We start from the raw sequence: 21,168 nt of genomic DNA on the forward strand, positions 1-21,168 counted from the left end.
AGGGCACCTTGAAGTAGGGCAGGTTGAGTAAGTGGCCCAGGTCTCACAGCTCGTGAGGGACGGCCTGAGTTCGGCTACAGGCCGCCTGGCTTCAGAATCATGCTGTTAGCCCCTGACTGGCTGCTGTGCCCACAGGAAAGACTCAGCGCTGCTCCTGGCTCCAGAGCCTTCCAGAGCATTCTGGAGACTTGCCCAACTCGACAGGGCAGTCAGGCAGCCGTGGGAGGCCTGAACCCATGGTTGTCCCCAGAACTGTCCCAAGACATGGGGAGCCCAGGACCCACAGCAGATCAGACCCGGGAGGCTGCAGACCCAGCGCCTTTCTCCAGGGGAGGAAAGGAAGGTGGAAGGAGGCGGAGCTGTCAGGCGTGGCCCTGGAGTCTGGGGGCCACTGGCCACTCATGTTCCCTTGGTCGCCTTTCACCCAGCCGGTGTCCGCTTCTCACAAGCAGGAGTGTGCCTGCGTGTGTGCACGTGCTCCTGTCCTGTCGGCGAGGCAGACTTGCCATGTCAGGAATCCCCACCTCTAGGGCTGGGGATGCGGCTCGGGGTGGAGCTCCCCTGCAGGGGCGAGGCCCTGGGCTCCCTCCCCTGCACCACCCACACACAAAATAAAAATGAATGAAGGATAACAGTTAAAATTCTGACCTCCTGGTGGGGCTGGCCAGTAGCAAGGCTGTTTATAAAAGTGGAAGAAAACCATTTTCTGCTTGTGTAGGCCACAGAACATCCTGGGGACTGACCCTTCTCCCTCCTTTCTCTGCTCCAGGACCAGCCTCCGACCACCCCTCGCTGACCTCAGCCTCCGGCCCAGCTGTCTTCAACGGCAAAGATTCCCCCAAGCCCCAGCAGCTGGCGAAGAGCAGCCCGTCAGCCCCGCCGCGGCCCTCGGCCCTAGGTAGTGCTCGTCCCGGGGTCCCAGGGTCCAGGACAGCGGGGACAAAGGAGTCTCAGAGCTGAGCCTGCTGAGCCTCCCCGAGTCCCGTGTTGCTTTGAGGAGCATCAGGCCAGGTTGGCGGTGCCTCCTGTATCTGGGGTCTGTGCCGGGCCCTGGTGCTGTGTGAGAGTCACACATGGGAGACGTTGTGTGTGCCGAGGAGCAGTGAGACCCTCATGGTGACAGTGAGTGACCTCTCTCTTGACCACAAATCGAGGGCTGTGGAATTTTGGAGAAATGGGGGCAGTGGTGTTGACAAAGGTTTTGGATCTGAATTTAAACCCAGCTCTGTGGCCTGCTAGTCAGAGGATGGGGACCCCAGGAGGGTCAGCTGGAGGAGCTGCTGTGACCCCTCACACACCTGCAGCTCCCTGTGGTACCGGCTGCCATCCACGCCAGTGTGTCACAGAGGCTGTCACTGCCACCACCCAGAAGTGGAGGAGGTGACAGCTGAGCTGCCTCCTGAGTTGGGAGCCTTCTTTGCAGACGGTGCGGGAGGAAGAGGGCTGAGGTGGGGTGGGCAGAGGGCCAGCAGACATGAGGAGGGTCGTGGGGCCTGTGCTCTCCGCCAGTGCTTATCCAGAGCCAGCTCACCAGCCTGCCCCCTCTGTCCTTCCTCCTTCCTGCACACAGCTAAGGGGAGGGGAGGATCTAAGGCATCCAGGTGGAAAGGCCTTAGGAAGCCTCGGGCCCCACACTGACCGAGGAGGAGACTGAGGTCCAGAGAGGCAGGCCTGGGCTGGACTCCATCGCCACCGTGGCAGGGAGGACACCCCTGATGCAGTCTTGTGGATTTCCTAACCTTCCCGGAGGGAACAAATGTGTTTTCTGAGTTGAATCTGGGGCTCCTGCCCTGACCAGGGCATCTGTTCCAGAGCCTGAAACATGAGGAGCCCCAGCCTGGCTCCCGCCTCCATCCTGCGACTCTTCTCCTCTAGGTGCTGAATTCAGAGTGGCCAAGGCCCAGGAGGTGGCTCCGTCTTGTAGCTGAGATCTGTGGGTGCCCATCCTCCACCCCGCCTAGGGGGACAAGGGCCTCCCTGTGCCTGGAACCCTGTGCCCTTGACTTTGGGAAGCCAGCCGGGAGAGTTGCCTTCTTGGCTAGAATGAAGGAACTTTCCAGCGCCGTACTCCATGGAGGGGTGTGGGAAACGCAGACCCCCAAATCCCTATGGGCCTAAGCCCTTCTGGAACCTGTCCACAGCCAGGCTGCGGAGCCTCATTTCCCGTGATGGCTGTCCTCCTGCCCACACCCTGCTTCTGCCTCCCTGTGCGCTTGGCTGCTGCCTCTCCCACTGTCCTCTCCCTGCAGGAGGGCTCCCTTCTGGGGCTGCAGGCCTACCCTTCCCCCCTGTCAGCTGTGGATGTGAGCCAGTGGCTCTCCAGGACCAGAGGTTCCTCAGAGCTGAGTGATTATCCTACGCCATTTCCGGAGATGGGCTGGGCGGGGTGCTGAATGTCCTGCAAGGAGTGTCTTGCAATAAGAGTTGTCTCCCTCAAATGCCAGATAATGGCCCTTTCTTCAGAGATGGTGTAAGAAATAGTTGGCCCATGCAGTACCAATGGTCACTCCGGGTGATGTTTTGAAAGGGCTTATAGGCTTAGAGTCAGCTTGGAGTCATTTAGGGTTAAGCTTCCCAAAGTGGGAGTTCTCAGGTCTTCCACTCCAGGGCTCAGTTCAGGCCCCTTCTGCAGCGCTGAGGACCTGGCCACTAGGTTTGGTGGGAGCCCTTTCACCGTGTCTAGGATGGATGTGTGGAGACGGGAATGAAGATGACGGTCCTGCCTTAGGCGGGATGTTGAAGGAGACTACTGGCCTTAAAGCTCTTTGTAAACAAAATACTTCATGTTTTTAACTTTTATTTTTAGTTGTAGATGGACACAATACCTTTATTTTATTTAGTTAGATTTTTAATGTGGTGCTGGGGATGGAACCCAGTGCCGCACACACGCTAGGCTAGCGCTCTACCTTTGAGCCTCGGCCCCAGCGCTGCTTTTAACTTTTTACTCAGTTTATTTTATTATGGTTTTGATCAGTCTAAAGAAGAGGTAGAAATATTTTGGGGTTACGCCCAAGAGACTCTGAAGCAGTCATTCTCAAATTACAGTGGGCTTCAGAGTGACTGGCAGGCCGCCCAGGTGCCCTCTCTTACCGTCATTTCCACAGCTGTAACTCACAGAGAGGCTCAGGAGGGGCAGTTCTAAGGAACCTCCACGGGGTCAGTGCGACTCCTTCTCAGGTGAAACTGAGACTCAGGCTCCCAGGTGGCTAATCTCCACCCTGGCTGCAAGTTAGACTCTGCAGGGAGTTCCTGGTCAGGATGCCTGGGCTCCCTGTACTGAACTGGGGGAAAGAGAGTTTGCAAAGTTTTCAGGTGAGTTTAATGTGTATTTAGGATTGAGACAAGGAGCTCTGAATGTCGGGGACACTTGGTCAGCTTGTTCAAGAAACTATGGCAACCCCATCTTGATATTTTGAATCCTTCACATGCATAGCTTGAGTCATGAACATGCTGTTACCTGGAGTGGGCAGGAATGACTCATGAGCTGCAGTGGGTCCAGCTTCCCTCCTGGATTTTTTTCCCTCATCTGAAATTAGTTTTCTAGGCTCCCTGCCTGGGGTGGGGGGTTGGGTAGGCACTAGTCATCGGTGGAGCAATACTGCCCTCGAGTGGTGATAGTGTGGTGGTGCATTGAATGCTGCAGTTGGTTGCTGGTCTACAAACATCCAACTCCTCAAAAATATGTTGCAATCCATATAACAATAACGGCAGTGATGATGAGGATGGTGGTGGCTGCCATTTATTGAGCCCCCAACCCTCTGCTAGGTACACAAAGTGCATTGCTTATATTCTCTTTAGTCTTGATTGAACCACTTTTCAGAGTAGGTTTTATTATCCTGTTTTAAAGATGGCAGAGTCTAGGTCAGAGATAAAGCTTAAACACATCGCGACTTTAGCGTGGAACATTTATAAAAATGACAGGATGTTGCCTTTCACCTAGATACTTCCCTAGATACTTAGAATCTATTTTGAAACTGTGATTGCCTTTCTCCAAAGTTCTTCCACCAAAATACTAAATAAATGTTCTCTAAATCAGAAGAAAGTTGTATTGAGGCTCATTTCTGGTGACAGCTTAATCCATGCTCTGAATATTGTCTAGGTATCTTGCCAAACTCCGGGCCTCCCAAAAAACGCCACAAAGGGTGGTCTCCAGAATCTCCATCAGCTACAGATGGCGGCTACCCTCAGGGTAGCGGGAACAGAGCAAAGTACGGTAGGTGACCTGCCTTGCCAAAGCCCAGCTCTTGGGCACCCATGGTGGTGTTGCTCCTGTGTGTGTACGTGCCCACTGTGTGTGGCATTGGGGAGCAGGTTCCAGGGTGACGCACGTTGGCACGGCAAAAGGATTTCTTACTCATATGTCAGCTGTTTAACCAGGCCCAGGGTCCTGGAGAGCAGTCCCTGATCCCAGGGAGGTCTAAAAGGTGGCTTCTATGTCACTCACTGGATGTGGAAGAGGAGGAGACCGGGTCATTTGGAGGGGGAGGGTGGTGCTGATGTGGGTATGGGTCAGTGGGCAGCTTTGTTGGCCGGCCTAACGTGGGGCTGGTTGGGTACTCCCCCTCATCTGATGCATCTTCCTTACACCCTCATATTCCTAGAGGGTGCAGGTGTGTCCTGTGTGCCTCAGGCTGGCTTGGTGGGACCAGCCTCAGTCTCCTTTCCCGTTGTGGCCTCTGGAGAACCAGTGTCGGTCCCTGACAACTTGCTGAAGATATGCAAGGCCAAGCCGGTGATATTTAAAGGCAAGTACAGCAGCGCACCCAGCTGTGGAGATGGGAGCCTGGAAGAAGCCACCAGAGTCAGGCAAAAGTGTGACCTGATTCCACACGTCTCCTCCCGAGACAAGCCTAACAGGGCCATGAAAGAAGGAAGCAGAGCCAGCTCCCAGGCTCCCCGGTCACATGCCAGGGATTTCAGAGCTTGTCGGTTTTCCACAGCGGGCCCAAGCCCAGGGCCTCACTCATGACAGCCCTGTGATGGCTTGTTCAGGTGTCCTTCCCCAGCTCAGCTCCCCGGAGGCCCCACCATGGTAAAAGGTACAGTGCCGAGTACCAGGGACCGGGAGAGGGACAGAGCTATCCCTTGCTTCAGGGAGCGCTGGTCTGTGGCTGGTCCCGTCGTCACCCAGAGCCATTGTTTTTTTGTTTTGTTTAGTTTTTTGAGTAGGCAACTGACTCTGACGGGGCAAGGACAGCCCTGGGCACCACTGTACGAGCCTTAAACAAAATCAGATCTGATCTGTTTCACACCGGGGCTGACGTACACTTCAGGAAGTAGATTCTTGACTTCCTCAAGGAAACCCCTTTCCAGGGAAGTCCGAGACCTTGAAACGGGAAACTGTGTGAGGATTTAGGGGGTCTCACTTGCTGATGGTGCCCCAAGGGCAGCGTGCCGCATGTGGCTGCACACACACACACACACACACACACACACACACACACACACGTGAGCACACAGGCTTGCGCGCACATGCAGGGCCTTGGGTACATTTGGTACCAGTCTACTGTTTACTAACAAAAGGCTCTTCTTCTTCTTCTCCTTCTCCTTCTCCTTCTCCTTCTCCTTCTCCTTCTCCTTCTCCTTCTCCTTCTCCTTCTCCTTCTCCTTCTCCTTCTCCTTCTCCTTCTCCTTCTCCTTCTCCTTCTCCTTCTCCTTCTCCTTCTCCTTCTCCTTCTCCTTCTCCTTCTCCTTCTCCTTCTCCTTCTCCTTCTCCTTCTCCTTCTCCTTCTCCTTCTCCTTCTCCTTCTCCTTCTCCTTCTCCTTCTCCTTCTCCTTCTCCTTCTCCTTCTCCTTCTCCTTCTCCTTCTCCTTCTCCTTCTCCTTCTCCTTCTCCTTCTCCTTCTTCTTCTTCTTCTTCTTCTTTTTTCCCCTAAAACAAAGAAGTATCCACCCCTCCAAAAAAAAACACCCAAAAACCAAAACCAAAAAAAGGACATGAAAGTGAGGAAGTGGGGTACAAATCTGGGCTGTGGACTGGGCAGGAGGCAGGGCCTGTGGTTAGGGTGCTTCCCCGGGGCCCCGCTGGCTCACTGGCCAGCGTTCGGCTGATGGGTGTGTGCAGTTGGCGCTGAGAACACGGTGCTGGGTGAGGCTGGGGGCTCAGAGGTGTGGGCAGAGCTTCCCGCATCTGAGCCAGCAGCCCCAGAGAGGGGGTCCCTGCGACACTTAAGGGTCTCAGAGCACAGGCCTCTTTTTCCTCTCATACGCGCTTCCCTCCACTTCCTCTGTATAAGCTGAGGCCCTCCCTGTGGAGTGCTTGCTCCCTGGACTCCTGACCCCGCTGCCGTGTATCCAAACCCCACCAGCTTCAAGGCCCAGCCGGCTCCCACGGCAGCTTTTCTGAGCCTCTTTTGGGACAAGTGTCACATCTTTTATGGTGGCTCTTTACCTGGTCTCTAATAAGCCACCATGTGAGCATTGTGACCCACCTATGTTCCCTGTCCAGTGACCCAGCACCACCCGGGGGCTCATCAGAGCTGGGAATTGGAGGTCCACCCCCTGAGAACTAGGCCCGATTCTGCAACAGAAACCTGGTGGGGCTTGGCAAGGGTTGCTCAGGGACGTGACGTGTGTCTTGGGCCCCAGACTTACTCTGGAGCCTGGCACAAGACCTGTGACTAGGACCCGGTGGGATTCAGTGTCATTGGGGAAGACGGGGAACCTTCCAGTTCAAGAGACCACACCCACTTACCTTTGGCACCTCAGCCGCCCCACGAGCATCCATGTCTCTACCCCACTTTATAAACGCGGGGACCCAGGCTTAGAGAGGCGAACGGCGCTCACAGGGTCATGATGCCCATGATGGAGAAGAGGAGCTTTGACCCTGCTGGGCAGTTCTGCCCCTGAGACTTGACATCAGAATGACTTAGCCGAAGCCTTTGTCAAGGGCTGTCCGTTTCCCTGGACAGTGACATGTTTTCCTAACTCAGCTGGCCAGAGAGGCCCTGGGTGCCAGGAGGCAAGGACTGGCAAGCAGCACCCACCAGAGACCCAGCAGAGCAGCACGTGAGGTGCCTCCAGGTCACTGCTGAGGAGTGACCTCGTGGTCACTGCTGTTGGCTCTGGGGGCGCTGCTCCTCTCTGTGCTTGGACTAAATGAACAGGCGAGTGGTTGGTCATGGGAGGTCATGGCTGTCGTCCTAGGTTCCAGGAGGGCAGAGCGGGATGGAAAGGGGCACTTGGGAGACCCGGGGCAGCTCCCCAGTCCACCTCGCTCGGAGACCCCGAGACCCCGCGTGAGTGCAGCCGCAGTGCGCGGGAGGCCGGTTGCCAGGTGGCTGCTGTCTCTTTCCTAGGCCATGGGAACTTCCCCTACCTCTGCGGGAACCTGAGCGACGTGGTGGTCAGCCCCCTGTTGTACACGTGCTACCAGAATTCCCAGTCCATCTCCAGGGCGTACGAACAGTGCGGAGCCTCCAGCATCCAGCCCATCTCGGAGGAGATGCAGCTTCTGCTCACCGTCTACTACCTCGTCCAGCTGGGTGAGCCCCTTCTGCCATCGACTCACCACTCAGGGGCGACTGCTAGGGAGGAGCTGCCGGCCGGCGCACACCTCGCCCATCCCGAGGACCACTGTGCAGCTGGAGATGAAATGTGGGAGGACAGCAGGGCTCATGCAGTGGTCACCACCCGGAGGGGCGGGAGAGAACTGGAAGAGACTGTTCTCAGCCATTCACCTGCTGTTCTAGGCACAGAGGCAGCAGGAGATAAGGCACATGGCCCTAGGGGTATTCCCATCTAGTGGGAGAGAGAAGGAAGCAGTGGGAATCGGGGAAGGCAGGCGTGTGTGTCCGTGGGGCAATTTACAGTCACCAGGAAGGGCCTGAGTGTAGACCTGGACCCCAAGAAGAGCCGCCTATGAAGAGTGGTGGAGGGAGCACAGGTGAGGGCCGTGGTAAGAGGAGGACAGGTGAGGGTCATGAGTCAGAGCACAGGTGAGGGCCATAGACCAGGGGAGCACAGGTGAGGGCCATAGACCAGGGGAGCACAGGTGAGGGCCATAGACCAGGGGCGCACAGGTGAGGGCCGTGGAGGAGGAGGACAGGTGTGGTTCCAGGCAGGAGGCAGGCTTTACGCCCTCCTGTGTTCTCAGCTGTTGTAGCCACTATCACAGTGACAGTCTGGGTTTTGTTATCCTAAGATGCCCCACACTGGGGTCAGGCTGCCCGTGCCCTACACCTCGCACACCCACTGACGTCTTCCACCTCCTTCCTCAGCGGCAGACCAGGTGCCTTTGATGGAGGACTTGGAGCAGATCTTCCTCCGCTCCTGGCGTGAGTCACACCTGACTGAGATCCGGCAATACCAGCAGGTGCCCTCCCAGCCCTATCCACCTGCGCCGAGCACCGCAGCGCCAGTGACCTCTGCGCAGCTGCCCTGGTTGGCTGGCCTGGCCGCCAGCTCCTGCAACGACAGCGTGCACGTCATTGAGTGTGCCTACTCCCTGGCCGAGGGCCTCTCCGAGATGTTCCGCCTGCTCATTGAGGGCAAACTCTCCAAGACCAACTATGTGGTCATCATCTGTGCCTGCCGGAACGCGGCCATCGACTCCTGTATTGCTGTCACTGGTGAGCTGGCCACCTCTTGGCTGGTGGGAAAACCAGCCACCTTGATTTCCCAGGACCTGTCCTTGGTGGGTCCTTCCCTTTTGCCTTGGGAACCCTGTGTTTGCAAGAGCCGGTGATACCTGCAGTCTGCAAGGTATCACTTTGGAAGGCAGTCTGGTGCCTCGGCTCAAGGTCTAGAAGATGTGCTTCGCTAAAATTCCATTCCTGCTCTAGGGGGTGGTTAGCAGCTCCTGTTTCTTCCCTAGAAAGATCAGGGCCAACTTTGGGGCCCAAACCAGGTTGCAAACCTGGTTCCACCAAGTGCCCAGCATTGTGACTGACCATTCGCACCAAAATTCTGGTCCTTAGTGTCTTCATCAAATGGGGATGAGAACAATGGCCTTTGAGTATTTCTGGGGATTAATGAGCCAACTTGCTAATTAAGTGTAAAAATACTCTCTGAAAACCTGCTGTGCACGGCTATCACTCCAGGGGCTGGGCATCCAAGTGCCCTCCTGGAGTAAGGTCCTGGTTGGGAACCTGACACCAAATTCAGGCTCTTTTGAGTTGGTTCCTAGGTTCCTAGATGTTGAGTATTTTCAACCTGAGATTTTTGTATTTCTATATATCTAAAAAAATGCATATTGTTCCTATGTAGTGTCTCAGTTGCCATTAACATTCTTTGATTCTAAACTCATTTTTTACTAATTCTTCACCTGGATTTAAGAAGCCATTCAGTAATAAACCTGGAGCCTCGGTGTGTGTCCACCACCCTTGTCTTGTGTCACCTGGTGGCAAGCCTGTGAGGCTGAGGCTGCTGTCAGTCACCCGGTGCAGATGAGGTCTATGGGTCCAGAAGAGTAGGTGACCAGTCCAAGGTGATGCAGCTAGATGAAGGAGATGGTGGCATCCAATGGTTTTCTCTAAGTGACCTCAGCCTTTTGGGTCCCTCCTATTATCCCGTTACCCTGGGACAGGGTGGTGTATGCCATCCATTCATTTGACGTCCAGGAGCACCTGCTTTTTGCCAGGTGTGGTGCTGGACTTGGGGTGGGGGGGAGACACCAAGGCAGGACCCTGTCCTTAAAGGTTCCAAACAGAGGCAGTAGAAGCTGTGGTTTGTTTTCTAGGAAAATACCAAGCCCGGATTCTTTCTGAGAGCCTCCTCAGCCCAGCAGAGTACCAGAGGGAAGTCCACTACGAGCTGGTGACGGGGAAGGTGGACTCCTTGGGGGCCTTTTTTAGCACCCTCTGCCCAGGTAGGCTTGAGAGGCTGGTGCAGAAGGTTACATTGAAAAGTCAGGAGTAAATGTGGAGGGGGTGTAATGTGTGCCCGCGTCATACCTGTGGCCTCCAGAGACTGAGCACGGTGCGCTGTGGTCCCCGTCTGTGCACTGGTGCTGACCTTCCTTTCCTTTTTCGCACTGGGGCTATGGTTTCTGGCTGGCTATCTCTTCCTGCTGGGGCTGTAGGGTTCTCCTCTGTCACTCCTCTGTCATTCCTGAGAAAGTGCCTACTGTCTTAGTGCTCCTTCCCCCACCCCCTCGGCCACTCCACGTCCCAAACTGCCCTAGGCCTCTCCCTGGAGAGCTCTTCCTGTGTGTCTGGTGCTGCCAGCACCCACCTGCCCCACCCCCTGCCTGGTTCCCCTGTCCCCCGAGGGAGCTTCACACCCTCCCCTCTTTGGGAGTGGCTTGGGACCCTGCCTCTCTATCCTTTAGGGCTCCCTCTTGCTCTGCCTGCACCTGCCTTGCCATGGTACAACAGACGTGGTGAACATACCTGTGTCCTCACTGGGCTGTGGACTCCTTCATAGGACGGCCACGTCTCCGTTCCCATTACCTGGGCCTCAGGAAGGCACCAGGCACACGGCAGCTGGTCCAGGGGTGCTTCCTGAGCTCCATGAGAGGGGAGGCCCACTTCTGTTTGTTCTGTCTCGGGCAGAGGGGGACATGGACATTCTGCTGGACAAATTCCATCAGGAAAATCAAGGCCATGTTTCTTCCTCGCTCCCTGCCTCCTCCGTCACTCAAGCAGCAGCCCTGGACGTCAGCGGGACACCCGTGTGCACAAGTGAGTGATGGGGGGGCCACAGGTGACACAGTGAGTGATGGGGGGGCACAGGTGACACAGTGAGTGATGGGGGGCACAGGTGACACAGTGAGTGATGGGGGGCACAGGTGACACAGTGAGTGATGGGGGGGCACAGGTGACACAGTGAGTGATGGGGGGCCACAGGTGACACAGTGAGTGATGGGGGGGCACAGGTGACACAGTGAGTGATGGGGGGCACAGGTGACACAGTGAGTGATGGGGGGCACAGGTGACACAGTGAGTGATGGGGGGGCACAGGTGACACAGTGAGTGATGGGGGGCCACAGGTGACACAGTGAGTGATGGGGGGGCACAGGTGACACAGTGAGTGATGGGGGGCACAGGTGACACAGTGAGTGATGGGGGGCACAGGTGACACAGTGAGTGATGGGGGGCACAGGTGACACAGTGAGTGATGGGGGGCACAGGTGACACAGTGAGTGATGGGGGGGGCACAGGTGACACAGTGAGTGATGGGGGGGCACAGGTGACACAGTGAGTGATGGGGGGGCCACAGGTGACACAGTGAGTGATGGGGGGGCACAGGTGACACAGTGAGTGATGGGGGGCACAGGTGACACAGTGAGTGATGGGGGGGCACAGGTGACACAGTGAGTGATGGGGGGGCACAGGTGACACAGTGAGTGATGGGGGGCACAGGTGACACAGTGAGTGATGGGGGGGCACAGGTGACACAGTGAGTGATGGGGAGGCACAGGTGACACAGTGAGTGATGGGGGGGCACAGGTGACACAGTGAGTGATGGGGGGCACAGGTGACACAGTGAGTGATGGGGGGGCACAGGTGACACAGTGAGTGATGGGGGGCACAGGTGACACAGTGAGTGATGGGGGGGCACAGGTGACACAGTGAGTGATGGGGGGGCACAGGTGACACAGTGAGTGATGGGGGGCACAGGTGACACAGTGAGTGATGGGGGGCACAGGTGACACAGTGAGTGATGGGGGGGCACAGGTGACACAGTGAGTGATGGGGGGGCACAGGTGACACAGTGAGTGATGGGGGGGCACAGGTATGGGTAGTGGTGATGGAGGAAGCTGGGGTTGGGTCTGCACTGGTGAAGCTGCACTCACAGGGCTCTGGAAGCTTTGAGGAGGTGACATCCAGGTGCTTATGGAAGATGGGGCATCTCCTTAGAGTCAGAGTTGACCAGTGCCTGATTTCAACTTTGGTCTTTAAAGACAACACCTTCTTTCCTCCTGCAACCTCATCTGGGACCGCTCCTGAGGTCGTACCTTGCTCTGGGCCACTTTCCTTCCCATCAATTCTTTGTTGGGATTTTTGATCTACGTTGAGTTCTGAGGAGCTGTGAGAGTTTCCTTCCTTCCTGGGGTGCTCGCAGACTTCTTACAAAGTCCAGCTACGCTGTCACCTCCGGGTGCTGCCCTCGTCTCCTCCTCCAGCAGAGTTGTCACTTCTTTGTTTCCTGGGCTCTTGGCTCATGCTGGCATTGTTAAGGAAGAGAGATGCGATGGTGATTCCCTGGCGCACAGCTGAGAGTGGCACTGGGCAGATGTGATTTCCCCTTCCCGCCCTGGGCGGGGCTTGGCCTCCCCAGGACTGGGGCTCACTCCTTGTCTCCGTAGCCAAGGGCCGGCAGTAGCCGTCTGCTCTGGGCTCACCTGGCGCCTGGGGCTCTGGCTGCAGGTTGCCACCTGGAGCCACGTGGAGTCCGGCCCTTTCAGCTGGCAGTGGCCCAGAAGCTCCTTTCCCATGTGTGCTCGATTGCGGACTCCAGCACCCAGAACCTGGACTTGGGCTCCTTCGAGAAGGTGGACTTTCTAATTTGCATTCCGCCCTCGGAAGTGACCTACCAGCAGACCCTGTTCCACGTCTGGCATTCAGGTATGGGGCCTTTGGGGGCCGTGAGGCCTGGGGGAGGAGCTCTTCTCTCCCTAAACTCACATTTGGGTGTGAACAGCATCCTTTGCTATTAAAAAGATGAACAACTATTAGCCCCAGTTGTATACATCATGAAACTAATGCTCAGCAATGTGACCTGCCCAAGAGTTTAGAATCTGTTCAAGGTAGAACCAGGGCCTGAACCTTCTCTGTGTCCCTTGAGCCAATGACTTAACATTTTCCCTGATGTCTCAACTCCATGCAGTCACTTTTAGTGGCATGATGTAGCATCTGTGCATTCAGACTGAGAAGTGGCTTTGCTGGATGTGGCACTTCTGCCTCCTCTTTGGTCTCACCTGGTTTCATGGAGCCTGCTTGACTGTGCCCCAGGTGACTGCCATGCACACAGCCAAGCCCCTCCCCTGCCCATGCAGAGCAGTTTCAGGAGGGCCCTCTGCTCAGCTGTCTCTGCAGTCCACACCCCTGCAGCCTGGGGCCTGCCGTGTGGGAGACGGCCATCTGTTGTCTGCAGGAACGAGCCGGCAGTGTTGGAGCTGCTGACGTGTTCGCTGTGTTGCAGGTGTTTTACTGGAGCTTGGCCTGGAACAGGAGCCCATGACCAAGCAGCGGGTGGAGCAGTACGTTCTGAAGCTAGATGCAGAGGCGCAGACGAGATTTAAGGCCTTTCTGCAAAACTCCTTCCAGAACCCGCATACGCTCTTTGTGCTAATCCACGATCACGCCCACTGGGATCTTGTGAGGTCAGACCAAATGGTCTGTGGCAGTTGACACGTTCTTCCTTCGAAATATGGATGACACTTGGGGCCGAGGGAAGCCGTCTGCTGGGGCTTGGTATTTGTAGGCAGGTGCCATGGTGCTTTCTAGAATCTTAGAGCCAGGTGTTGTCTCAGGGATCACGTAGCACATCCTCTGAAATTTATCGTTGTGGGAGCTGAGGGCTGGAAAGGGAAACGTCGGCTCAGGGTCCGGGCTGGGGCAGGGGTTAATGGCAGAGCTGACTGGCAGTCAGGGCCCCTGAGTTACAGCCTGTCACATTTTCTCCATGACCCACTGGCAACAAGCAGCCACACTGGTGCATGTTGGGGAAGGGGTCCTTACAGGAGAAGCCCCAGCCCCACCCCTCTGTGATGGAGGCTCTGCAACTCCAGGACCATGGATCATGGCTGGTGCCCGCCCTTCCTGAGGGCAATTTTACTCAGTTAGAATGAATGTCAACCCAGATGAATTCCAGGTAGGTCAGCCAGAAGCTGCAGGGTCTGCCGGTTGTTCACTGGGAAGGGTCATTTCCGGGGCCTTGACCTCGGGGTTATGCAGGTAGGTATTATGCTGAGGTGGGTGAGGGTCACAGAGCTAGATTGGCCAGGGCATGGAGGATCACATAGGTCAAAGGTTTATAATCCATCAGCGGATGTTCGTTTGGTGAATCTGATTATTCTAAAGTGATAGAAAAAGCTATCTGTAAATCTTCATTTGGGGGTAGATTTCTCAAGAGTGGCTTCCTGCCACCCAAAAAGTGAAGCACTGATCCTTCTGTCTCCCCTGGATTTACAGAGGAGGATCCTGAGGCCATTCCTCACTGCAAAGCCAAGCTGGGCCTATCAGAGCCCTGGCCCCAAAGCTCCCCATTCCTGTCCCCGTAGGGCTCTACATTTGCCATTTTCTCTCCTCCTTGGATAATTTACACTCAGTAGGACTTTAGCAGGCTCATTTGGCCCCTGAGCCCCTTCCTCACCTGCATTGCCATTGCCTCCTGAAGGAGATGGTACACAGCCAAGTTGGGCCAAAGGTGGACAGTGGGCACTCCTGGGTACGAGTCGCTGTTCCAAGGTGTAGACGCATTATGTATCCTGTGAGAATCCTCTTTCCAACTTTCCTCAAGGAAGGAGTGTCAGGATTCCCTGACAGGTGTCTGAAGTTCAAGCATTTTTTCTTTTTCTGGTCGTGGGCAGAGCCTTAAGCTTCAGCTTCCGGCACAGTTAGGGGCTAGTTGCAAATGTGTGACTGCTTTGTCCTTAGAGACTCGCAAAGCTGCAGGAGTAATGCTGTCTTTCTCCTTCCCCCCCTCAGTAGCGCTGTTCATAACCTCTATGCTCAAAGTGACCCGCCTGTGGGACTGGTGGACCGACTACTCAACTGCAGGGAGGTGAAGGAAGCCCCCAACATCGTGACCCTTCATGTGACTTCTTTCCCGTACGCGCTGCAGACACAACACACCCTCATCAGCCCCTACAACGAGATCCACTGGCCCATCTCCTATAGTAACGTGAGTGCTGCTGGGCCTCGGGATGCTTGAGGGTGGAGAGGCCGCGTTTAGCCAAAGTCTGGACTGGTGTCGTTGGAGGGCTGAGTGGGCTCCAGCTCCGTGGATCCTCAGCCAAGGGTTAGTTTTAAAGCCTTCTTGGTATTTTTTGGAAAACTTCCTCAAGTCTGTCACTTTGCACCCATCTTAGTAACCTAGTACAGTGCTTGGCACTTTGTCCCCTCACCGCTGTGAGCAGCCTTATGAACACTTGCTTTCATGGCATGGAATAAAGATGTTGGAAATCAAGGCTTGCAGGCTCTGGGGGTTTGGGCTCCGTGCAGAGCACCTCTGTGCCTAGCTTGCAGCCTTGGAGATGCTCCTGTCTTTCCTATCTCCAGTTCCTAGGCAGCCACGCTCCAAATCTCCTTCCTCAAACTGAGCCACACCCTCCAACCTTGGCTTGTCACCTGCATTTTCTCATCAGAGTGGAAGACCACACCAGTTCTGGTAGTTTGAGGACTCTAGGTGGTTGGATTCTAGCTATTTACACAAGGACTAAGTCATCCTAGAATTCTGGATTTCTTCAGGGTTCTTCAGTCATCAGAGCACGTCATGCTGATGCTCACCCTCAGACCCCACCAGTGAGGTCACAGAACTGTTGACATGGCCCTTACCATGGACCCTACCTGCTTCTGCCTTTGAGCACATGCAAGCGCAGGTGCTGAGAAGGTTTCTGACGGACCCTTGGGGAGGATGAGGCAGGGGTTCGCCACTTGCCTGAGACCATGGTAGACCCATGCAATGACCCAGCTGCTGGACCCCTGGCCCTGGCCCTGAGTCACCCTATTTGAGGATAGAACTCACACCTTCGTGTTTCAAACAGCCTTCTCAGCTGTGTTCTGCTCTGAAGTTTGAGAAGCTCTGATGTTGGTTTGGGAGGAATTGTATGTCAATGTAAGACTGGCTAGATAAATGTGGGTTTTTCCCCCTCCTGATTTTAATGGCAAAAGAATACAAAAGAGTTGATTCATCTGTTCCTAAAACCAAATTAAAATTGTGGAAAAAAATTTTAACAAAGAAATTTACATGTTTAAAAAAAAGAAAAAGAAAGATTGAGTTTTCTCCCTGCTGAAGATTATGGGGCCAAAGGAATGGGAAACTCTGTGGATGGGGTGCACCGTCCCTGAAGAAGGGTTGCAGGGTGATGTTTCCAAGGTGACCCCGGGGACAGCAGCCAGCACAGTCTAGTTCAAGGTGCCAGTCCAGGTTGCCTGGCCTGTGATCCCTGCCCTTCCCTGCAAGTGCAGCCTTTGAGTGACTGATGCCCGTGTCTGTTTTAGGGAGTGGACTTGTACCATGAAAATAAGAAGTACTTCGGGCTGTCGGAGTTCATTGAATCCACCCTTTCAGGACACAGCCTTCCCTTGCTCAGATATGATAGCTCCTTTGAGGCCATGGTTACTGCTTTAGGAAAAAGGTACGTGTCTCTCTTCAAAGTTCCGAGAAGTGCTTCTGGCTTACTGTGACGTGTGCACGGCCAGTCAGGGAGTTCCAGGAAGAGAGAGCATGTCCCTCCCTCCCTGGTGACTCTGTTCCTCTGTTAGAGGGACCCTGGTTTATTTCTTCTGTGTTTGAGTCACGTTGGGTCAGTATGTCTTGGTCAGACTGCAAAAAATATTAGAGATAAGAATGGGCATATATATTCTGGAATGTGGGCCTGTGTGTACATCAGTGGTGGCAGGAGAGTGGGAGGCAAAGTACCAGAAGGCTTGGAGGGTGGCCTCACAGCTGCCTTTGGTCTTTATTTCCACAAGCATCATCTAGTGAACGGTCTCTTGTGCTCTTCATCCTGTTTGGTCCTCCCCCCCTCCCTGAGCCAGCTGCTGTTACGATCCTCATTTCACAAACGAAGAAACTGAAGCTCAGGTGCCATAGCTTTTTCAGGCCAAAGGTCTAGCAAGTGGCAGAGGCGAGGGAGAACCCAGAGTGAGCCTGGCTCTACAGTCAGCCCCGTTAGCCCTGTCACAAGAGACCTCTTTTTACAGATGAGGAGACTGAGGGCAGAGGCAGAGTCTACGTAGACCCAGCGTCTCAGGGTCTATGCCTTGTGAGCACCTGTGTTCTCTGACTGCCTGATGACGTCACAGAGTCTACCCCTTGTGCTCTCTGGGCTGCCTGATGATGTCCACAGAGCCCACGCCTCATGAGCCGGCTATGTTCTCTCGACTGTCTGATTCAGAACAAAATGAGCGGCTCTGCTTCTCCCTGCGCCCATGTGTCTCCCTTGCTTAGGGATCGAGCTAGACATGTTTCTCCAGCTGTGTTCCTAGGTACACTTCTTTGGCTGGATACTAAAAGCTTTTAAGCCAGGAGGGGTTCCGTGGCCACACGTGTTAGAGAAACGTTATGGTTAACAATAGGATTTCTTCTCATATGAGTCCTCAGAGCTGTCTGCCCACACATGCCCTTGGTCTCCAGAAGGCTGGCAAGTCCGGAAGCTCTTGGGATCAGTGTTCCCCAGAACACCCTTTGAGGAACTAAACCTCTTTGCTACCTTCAGTTCTGTGATGCTAATGGAGATGAATGAGGCTGCTCTCTTGCCCACTGAGAGCTTACAGCGCATGTGGGGACTGGCCTTTGCCTGCTCCGCCCCTCCTGCAGCAGGCCTGAGCCGAGTGCAGAGTGTGCGGTGGACCTCGGGTTCAGAATCCCATGTTTGTTACCCACAACAATCCTCTCTACAGCACAGGAGCTATTATCACCATGTTGTAGATGAAACTGAGACTCAGGCATGTTAGGTCACTTGTCCAGGGTCATGTGGGCAGTTTGTAGTGAAACTGGACCCAGACCCTGGTCACTTGACTCCAAAAACCACATCACCATTAAGCCACACTGACCAAGGTCTCACAGCTAGTAAAAAGCCAGACTCTGACTACTGCATCCACACATCTGGGCTCTGCCCTTCATTAGTTTTAACCTTGAGCAGGTCATTTAACCTGCCGAACCTCAGTGCCCTGACCTGTAGAGTGAACCTTCTTTCCTAATGGCTTCTTACGAGGGTTTAACAGGCTCAGTAGCAGGTGCATGTGGACAGCTTGGGCTTCAGTGTCTGAGTCTCGGTTCTGCCCCTCTTCTCGCTTCCCCTCTGCTGACCTAGAAGCACATGTGCCGCTCAGAGTTTACATTTCTGTTTCAGGGAGTAAGGAGAGAATGCCAACCCCTGGAATGTTGGGGTGTGTGCACTCTCAGGAACTCCTAGGCATCCTTTAGCTCAACCACCTCACTTTACAATTGTGGGAACGGAAGCCCAGAGAGGGAGCATGTTTGGCCCAAGTTCACGTGGCCTGTGTGTGGCAACCCAGACTGAAGGCAGGTCTGGGGTTCTTCCCCTGGGCTAAGCTACCCTGCCTAGGAGTCATCTGTCTGGAAAACTCTCCTGAAACTGGCCAACAGAAGGAGATGAAGATGAGACACAGAGGTCACTGTTCTTGCCACTATGTGCCCGTCCAGGCTGTTAGCTGGCCATGGGTCTGGGAAACCTGCTTGTGGGAAGGACTAGAGATTGGACACAGACCTCTGTGACTTAAAAGTAAAATATGGAGATATCTAGCAGTTTTTTCCTAGTGTTGTCTGTGCAGCACCCTGTTAGGGCCGACCACGCAGGCTCAAGGATGAGCCAGGCTGGCCCCGTGGCTGTGCCTGACAGGTGGCAGCTGTTTGGAGCTGCGCAGCAGTGGCCGTGTTCCAAATCACAGCTTCACTGAGGAATAGCGGACATCCAGGGAACCACACCTGCTTAAGTCATTCAGTGAGTTTTGACCTTTGTACACATTGGGAAAACCTCACCATTCCCTCTGCCCCTTGCAGTTCCTCCCACCCGCCTGCTGCGCCTCACACAAGTGTGCACTTCCTAGAGTTGTATGAAAAGGGAGTCGTAAGGCAGGTGCTCTGTGGGTCTGGCTTTTCCTACACCGGGCCATGATGTTGCTGGTATCCAGAGCCCAAGGGGTTGAATGGTTATACATAGTTCACTTACTCGCTGGCTAATAAGCATTTACTTTATTTCTCAGTTTTGGCTATTCCACACGAAGCTTCTAGAAACATGTGCAAGGTTTTGTTTAGACATATGCTTTCATTTCTCTTGGGTAAATACTTAGTGGTAGAATGACTATGTTATGTGCTAGGTATGTGTTTAACTAGTTCCTGTATTTTGTTTAATTTAATTTAATTTATTTTTGGATTGAACCCAGGGGCACTCAACCACTGAGTTACATCCCTAGATTTTTTTTTTTTTTAATGTTTTGAGGCAGGTTCTTGATAGTTGCTCAGACTGGCCTTGAACTTGTGGTCCTCCTGCCTTGGCCTCTGACTAACTTGGATTATGGGCATGTAGCATCTGACTTTTTTTTTTTTTTAACCAACTGCTCAATTACTTTCCAAAGTGATTCATTTGACATCCCCACCAGCCATGTGTGTGGGAGTTCCAGAGCTTCACATTTTTCTAGCGTGTGTGTGGTCCATCTTTTTATTTAGTGTTAGCCATTCTAGTTGGTTTTAATTTGAATTTCTCCAGTGACTAATGGCATTTATCTTCCATTTGTGACACTTTGGTGTCTCTGGGTGAATTGACCCCCTCATGACTATGAAATAATCCAAATATTCTTTGCTTCAAAAATCTACTCTAAAACTAATAGAATTATTCTGGCTTTCTTGATTAGTGTTAGCATAGATTATTACATCCTGTCCTTTAACTTGAAGCCCACTTGTATCTTTGTATTTGAAGTTGATTCTTATAGTCAGTTTATTATAGGATCTTTTTATTTATCCAGTCTGTCAATCTCTAACCTTTAGTTGAGATAGTCCACTTACATTTAATGTGGTTATTGGTCAGTTTTAATCTACCATCTTGCATCTTGTACCATCTGTTTTTCATAATCTCTTATATTCTCTCTCTCTGTTTCAACTCTGTGTTGTGATTTTTAGTGGTTGCTTTATAATTACAATATATATCGTTAACTTGTTGTAGTCTATTTTCAAGTGATGTGTATAATGTAAGATTCTTAAAACTGTACTAGACATTTCCATTTCTCGCCTCCCAAGTTTTCTACTTTTTGTTATAAATGTTATAAACTTTACAATTTTTTTTTTTGCTTTAGTCAGTCCATAATCTTTTAAAGCTTTTAAAATATGACAAAACCCTCTTTTATATTTTCTCATATGTTCTTGCTAGGGTTCTTCATCCCTGTGTGTAGACTTGGTTTCCATCTGGTATCACGTTCCTTCTCTTTAGAGGACTTCTTTTAGCATTTCTTGTGGGGCAGGTCTGTTGCTGATGAATTCTTTCACATTTTGTGTGTCTGAAAAAATTCTATTTTGCTTTGCTGGGGATTAAACCCATCTTCATGTGCACACCAAGCATGAGCTCTACCACAGAGCTACACCCCAGCCCGTGTTTTGCCTCACTTTTGAAAGATAACATTCTGGTTTGGATTTTCTTTTTGTTTTGCTTTTTGGGGCATCAGGGATGTGGCTTCCCTGTCTTCTGACATGTTGTTTAAAACGAGCCATGTGCCTTTTCCTCGCCTTCAAGTTTCTCTCTAAAGAATGGTTCCCCTGCCACACCCCCAGCTGCTTTAAAGAAACTTACATTCATCTCTGGTTTTAAGTAATTTGATTAAGATGGCTTTGCGTAGTCTTTATGCTTTTTTTGACTTGATTGAGTTTTCATCTAATATGAAAAAATTTCAGCCTTATTTTTTCCAAAAGTTCCCCTGCTTCCCAGGATGCTCAGAGCTGTCCTGTGGCTTTGCTGAGGCCCCATTATTCCTTTCTGCTTCATTTTAGTTTCTATTGCCACATTTTAAAGTTTATTAATTTTTTTCTACATTGTCTAATCTGATGCCAATCCTGTGCAGTTATCTTTACTTTTTACAAAGGCAGAGTATTTTAGGACAAGATTCCTAAGAGAAAAAAGACAATTTTGGGCAGCAGGGGCACTGATGAGCTGGCTGTGTTTGTTTGTGGGTCAGGACTCGGGGGTACAAGTAACAGAAACCCCGTTTGAGCTCTCCTGGGGCAAAGGGTGATGTCTTGACTCATGAAATAAAAGGAAAGTTCGAAGAAACCGTAGAACAGCAAGGCTGCACCTGCTTTCAGGAACAGGTTAAGTGAGGTGTGCAGACAGTCCCAAGAACATGTTGCCTTGTCTGTGGCATCTCCGTTGGCTTCGTGGTGTCTCCAACACCAGCCTCCTCCATGTGCTAAAAATATCACCCCTGGTCACCACTGAACCCCAATCTCCAGCTTCCAGAGAGAACTGATGTGTTTTCTTGTTTTGAAAAATATCAAGGAAAAACCAGGCCCCAGCCTGGGTCATGTTCCCTGAACCAACTGATTGTG

The 21,168-nt window shown here is 53.0% G+C and overlaps 1 protein-coding gene across 4 annotated transcripts in view; it reads left to right on the plus strand.

The window, feature by feature from the left end:
- Positions 1 to 21,168, plus strand: part of Greb1 (growth regulating estrogen receptor binding 1) — a 121,994-nt gene that overhangs the window by 75,346 nt on the left and 25,480 nt on the right. For all 4 annotated transcript variants that reach the window (XM_076832660.2, XM_076832659.2, XM_076832661.2 and 1 more), the window contains exons 7-17: positions 770 to 898; positions 4,100 to 4,213; positions 4,602 to 4,745; positions 7,299 to 7,484; positions 8,220 to 8,570; positions 9,680 to 9,808; positions 10,494 to 10,622; positions 12,312 to 12,509; positions 13,087 to 13,267; positions 14,595 to 14,790; positions 16,110 to 16,246. In XM_076832660.2, the coding sequence (XP_076688775.2) occupies positions 770 to 898; positions 4,100 to 4,213; positions 4,602 to 4,745; positions 7,299 to 7,484; positions 8,220 to 8,570; positions 9,680 to 9,808; positions 10,494 to 10,622; positions 12,312 to 12,509; positions 13,087 to 13,267; positions 14,595 to 14,790; positions 16,110 to 16,246 (1,894 nt within the window). The remainder of the gene's footprint in view (positions 1 to 769; positions 899 to 4,099; positions 4,214 to 4,601; positions 4,746 to 7,298; positions 7,485 to 8,219; positions 8,571 to 9,679; positions 9,809 to 10,493; positions 10,623 to 12,311; positions 12,510 to 13,086; positions 13,268 to 14,594; positions 14,791 to 16,109; positions 16,247 to 21,168) is intronic.

The sequence above is a fragment of the Callospermophilus lateralis genome, chromosome 14 (assembly GCF_048772815.1).
Source record: "Callospermophilus lateralis isolate mCalLat2 chromosome 14, mCalLat2.hap1, whole genome shotgun sequence".
Taxonomy (NCBI): Eukaryota; Metazoa; Chordata; class Mammalia; order Rodentia; family Sciuridae; genus Callospermophilus; species Callospermophilus lateralis.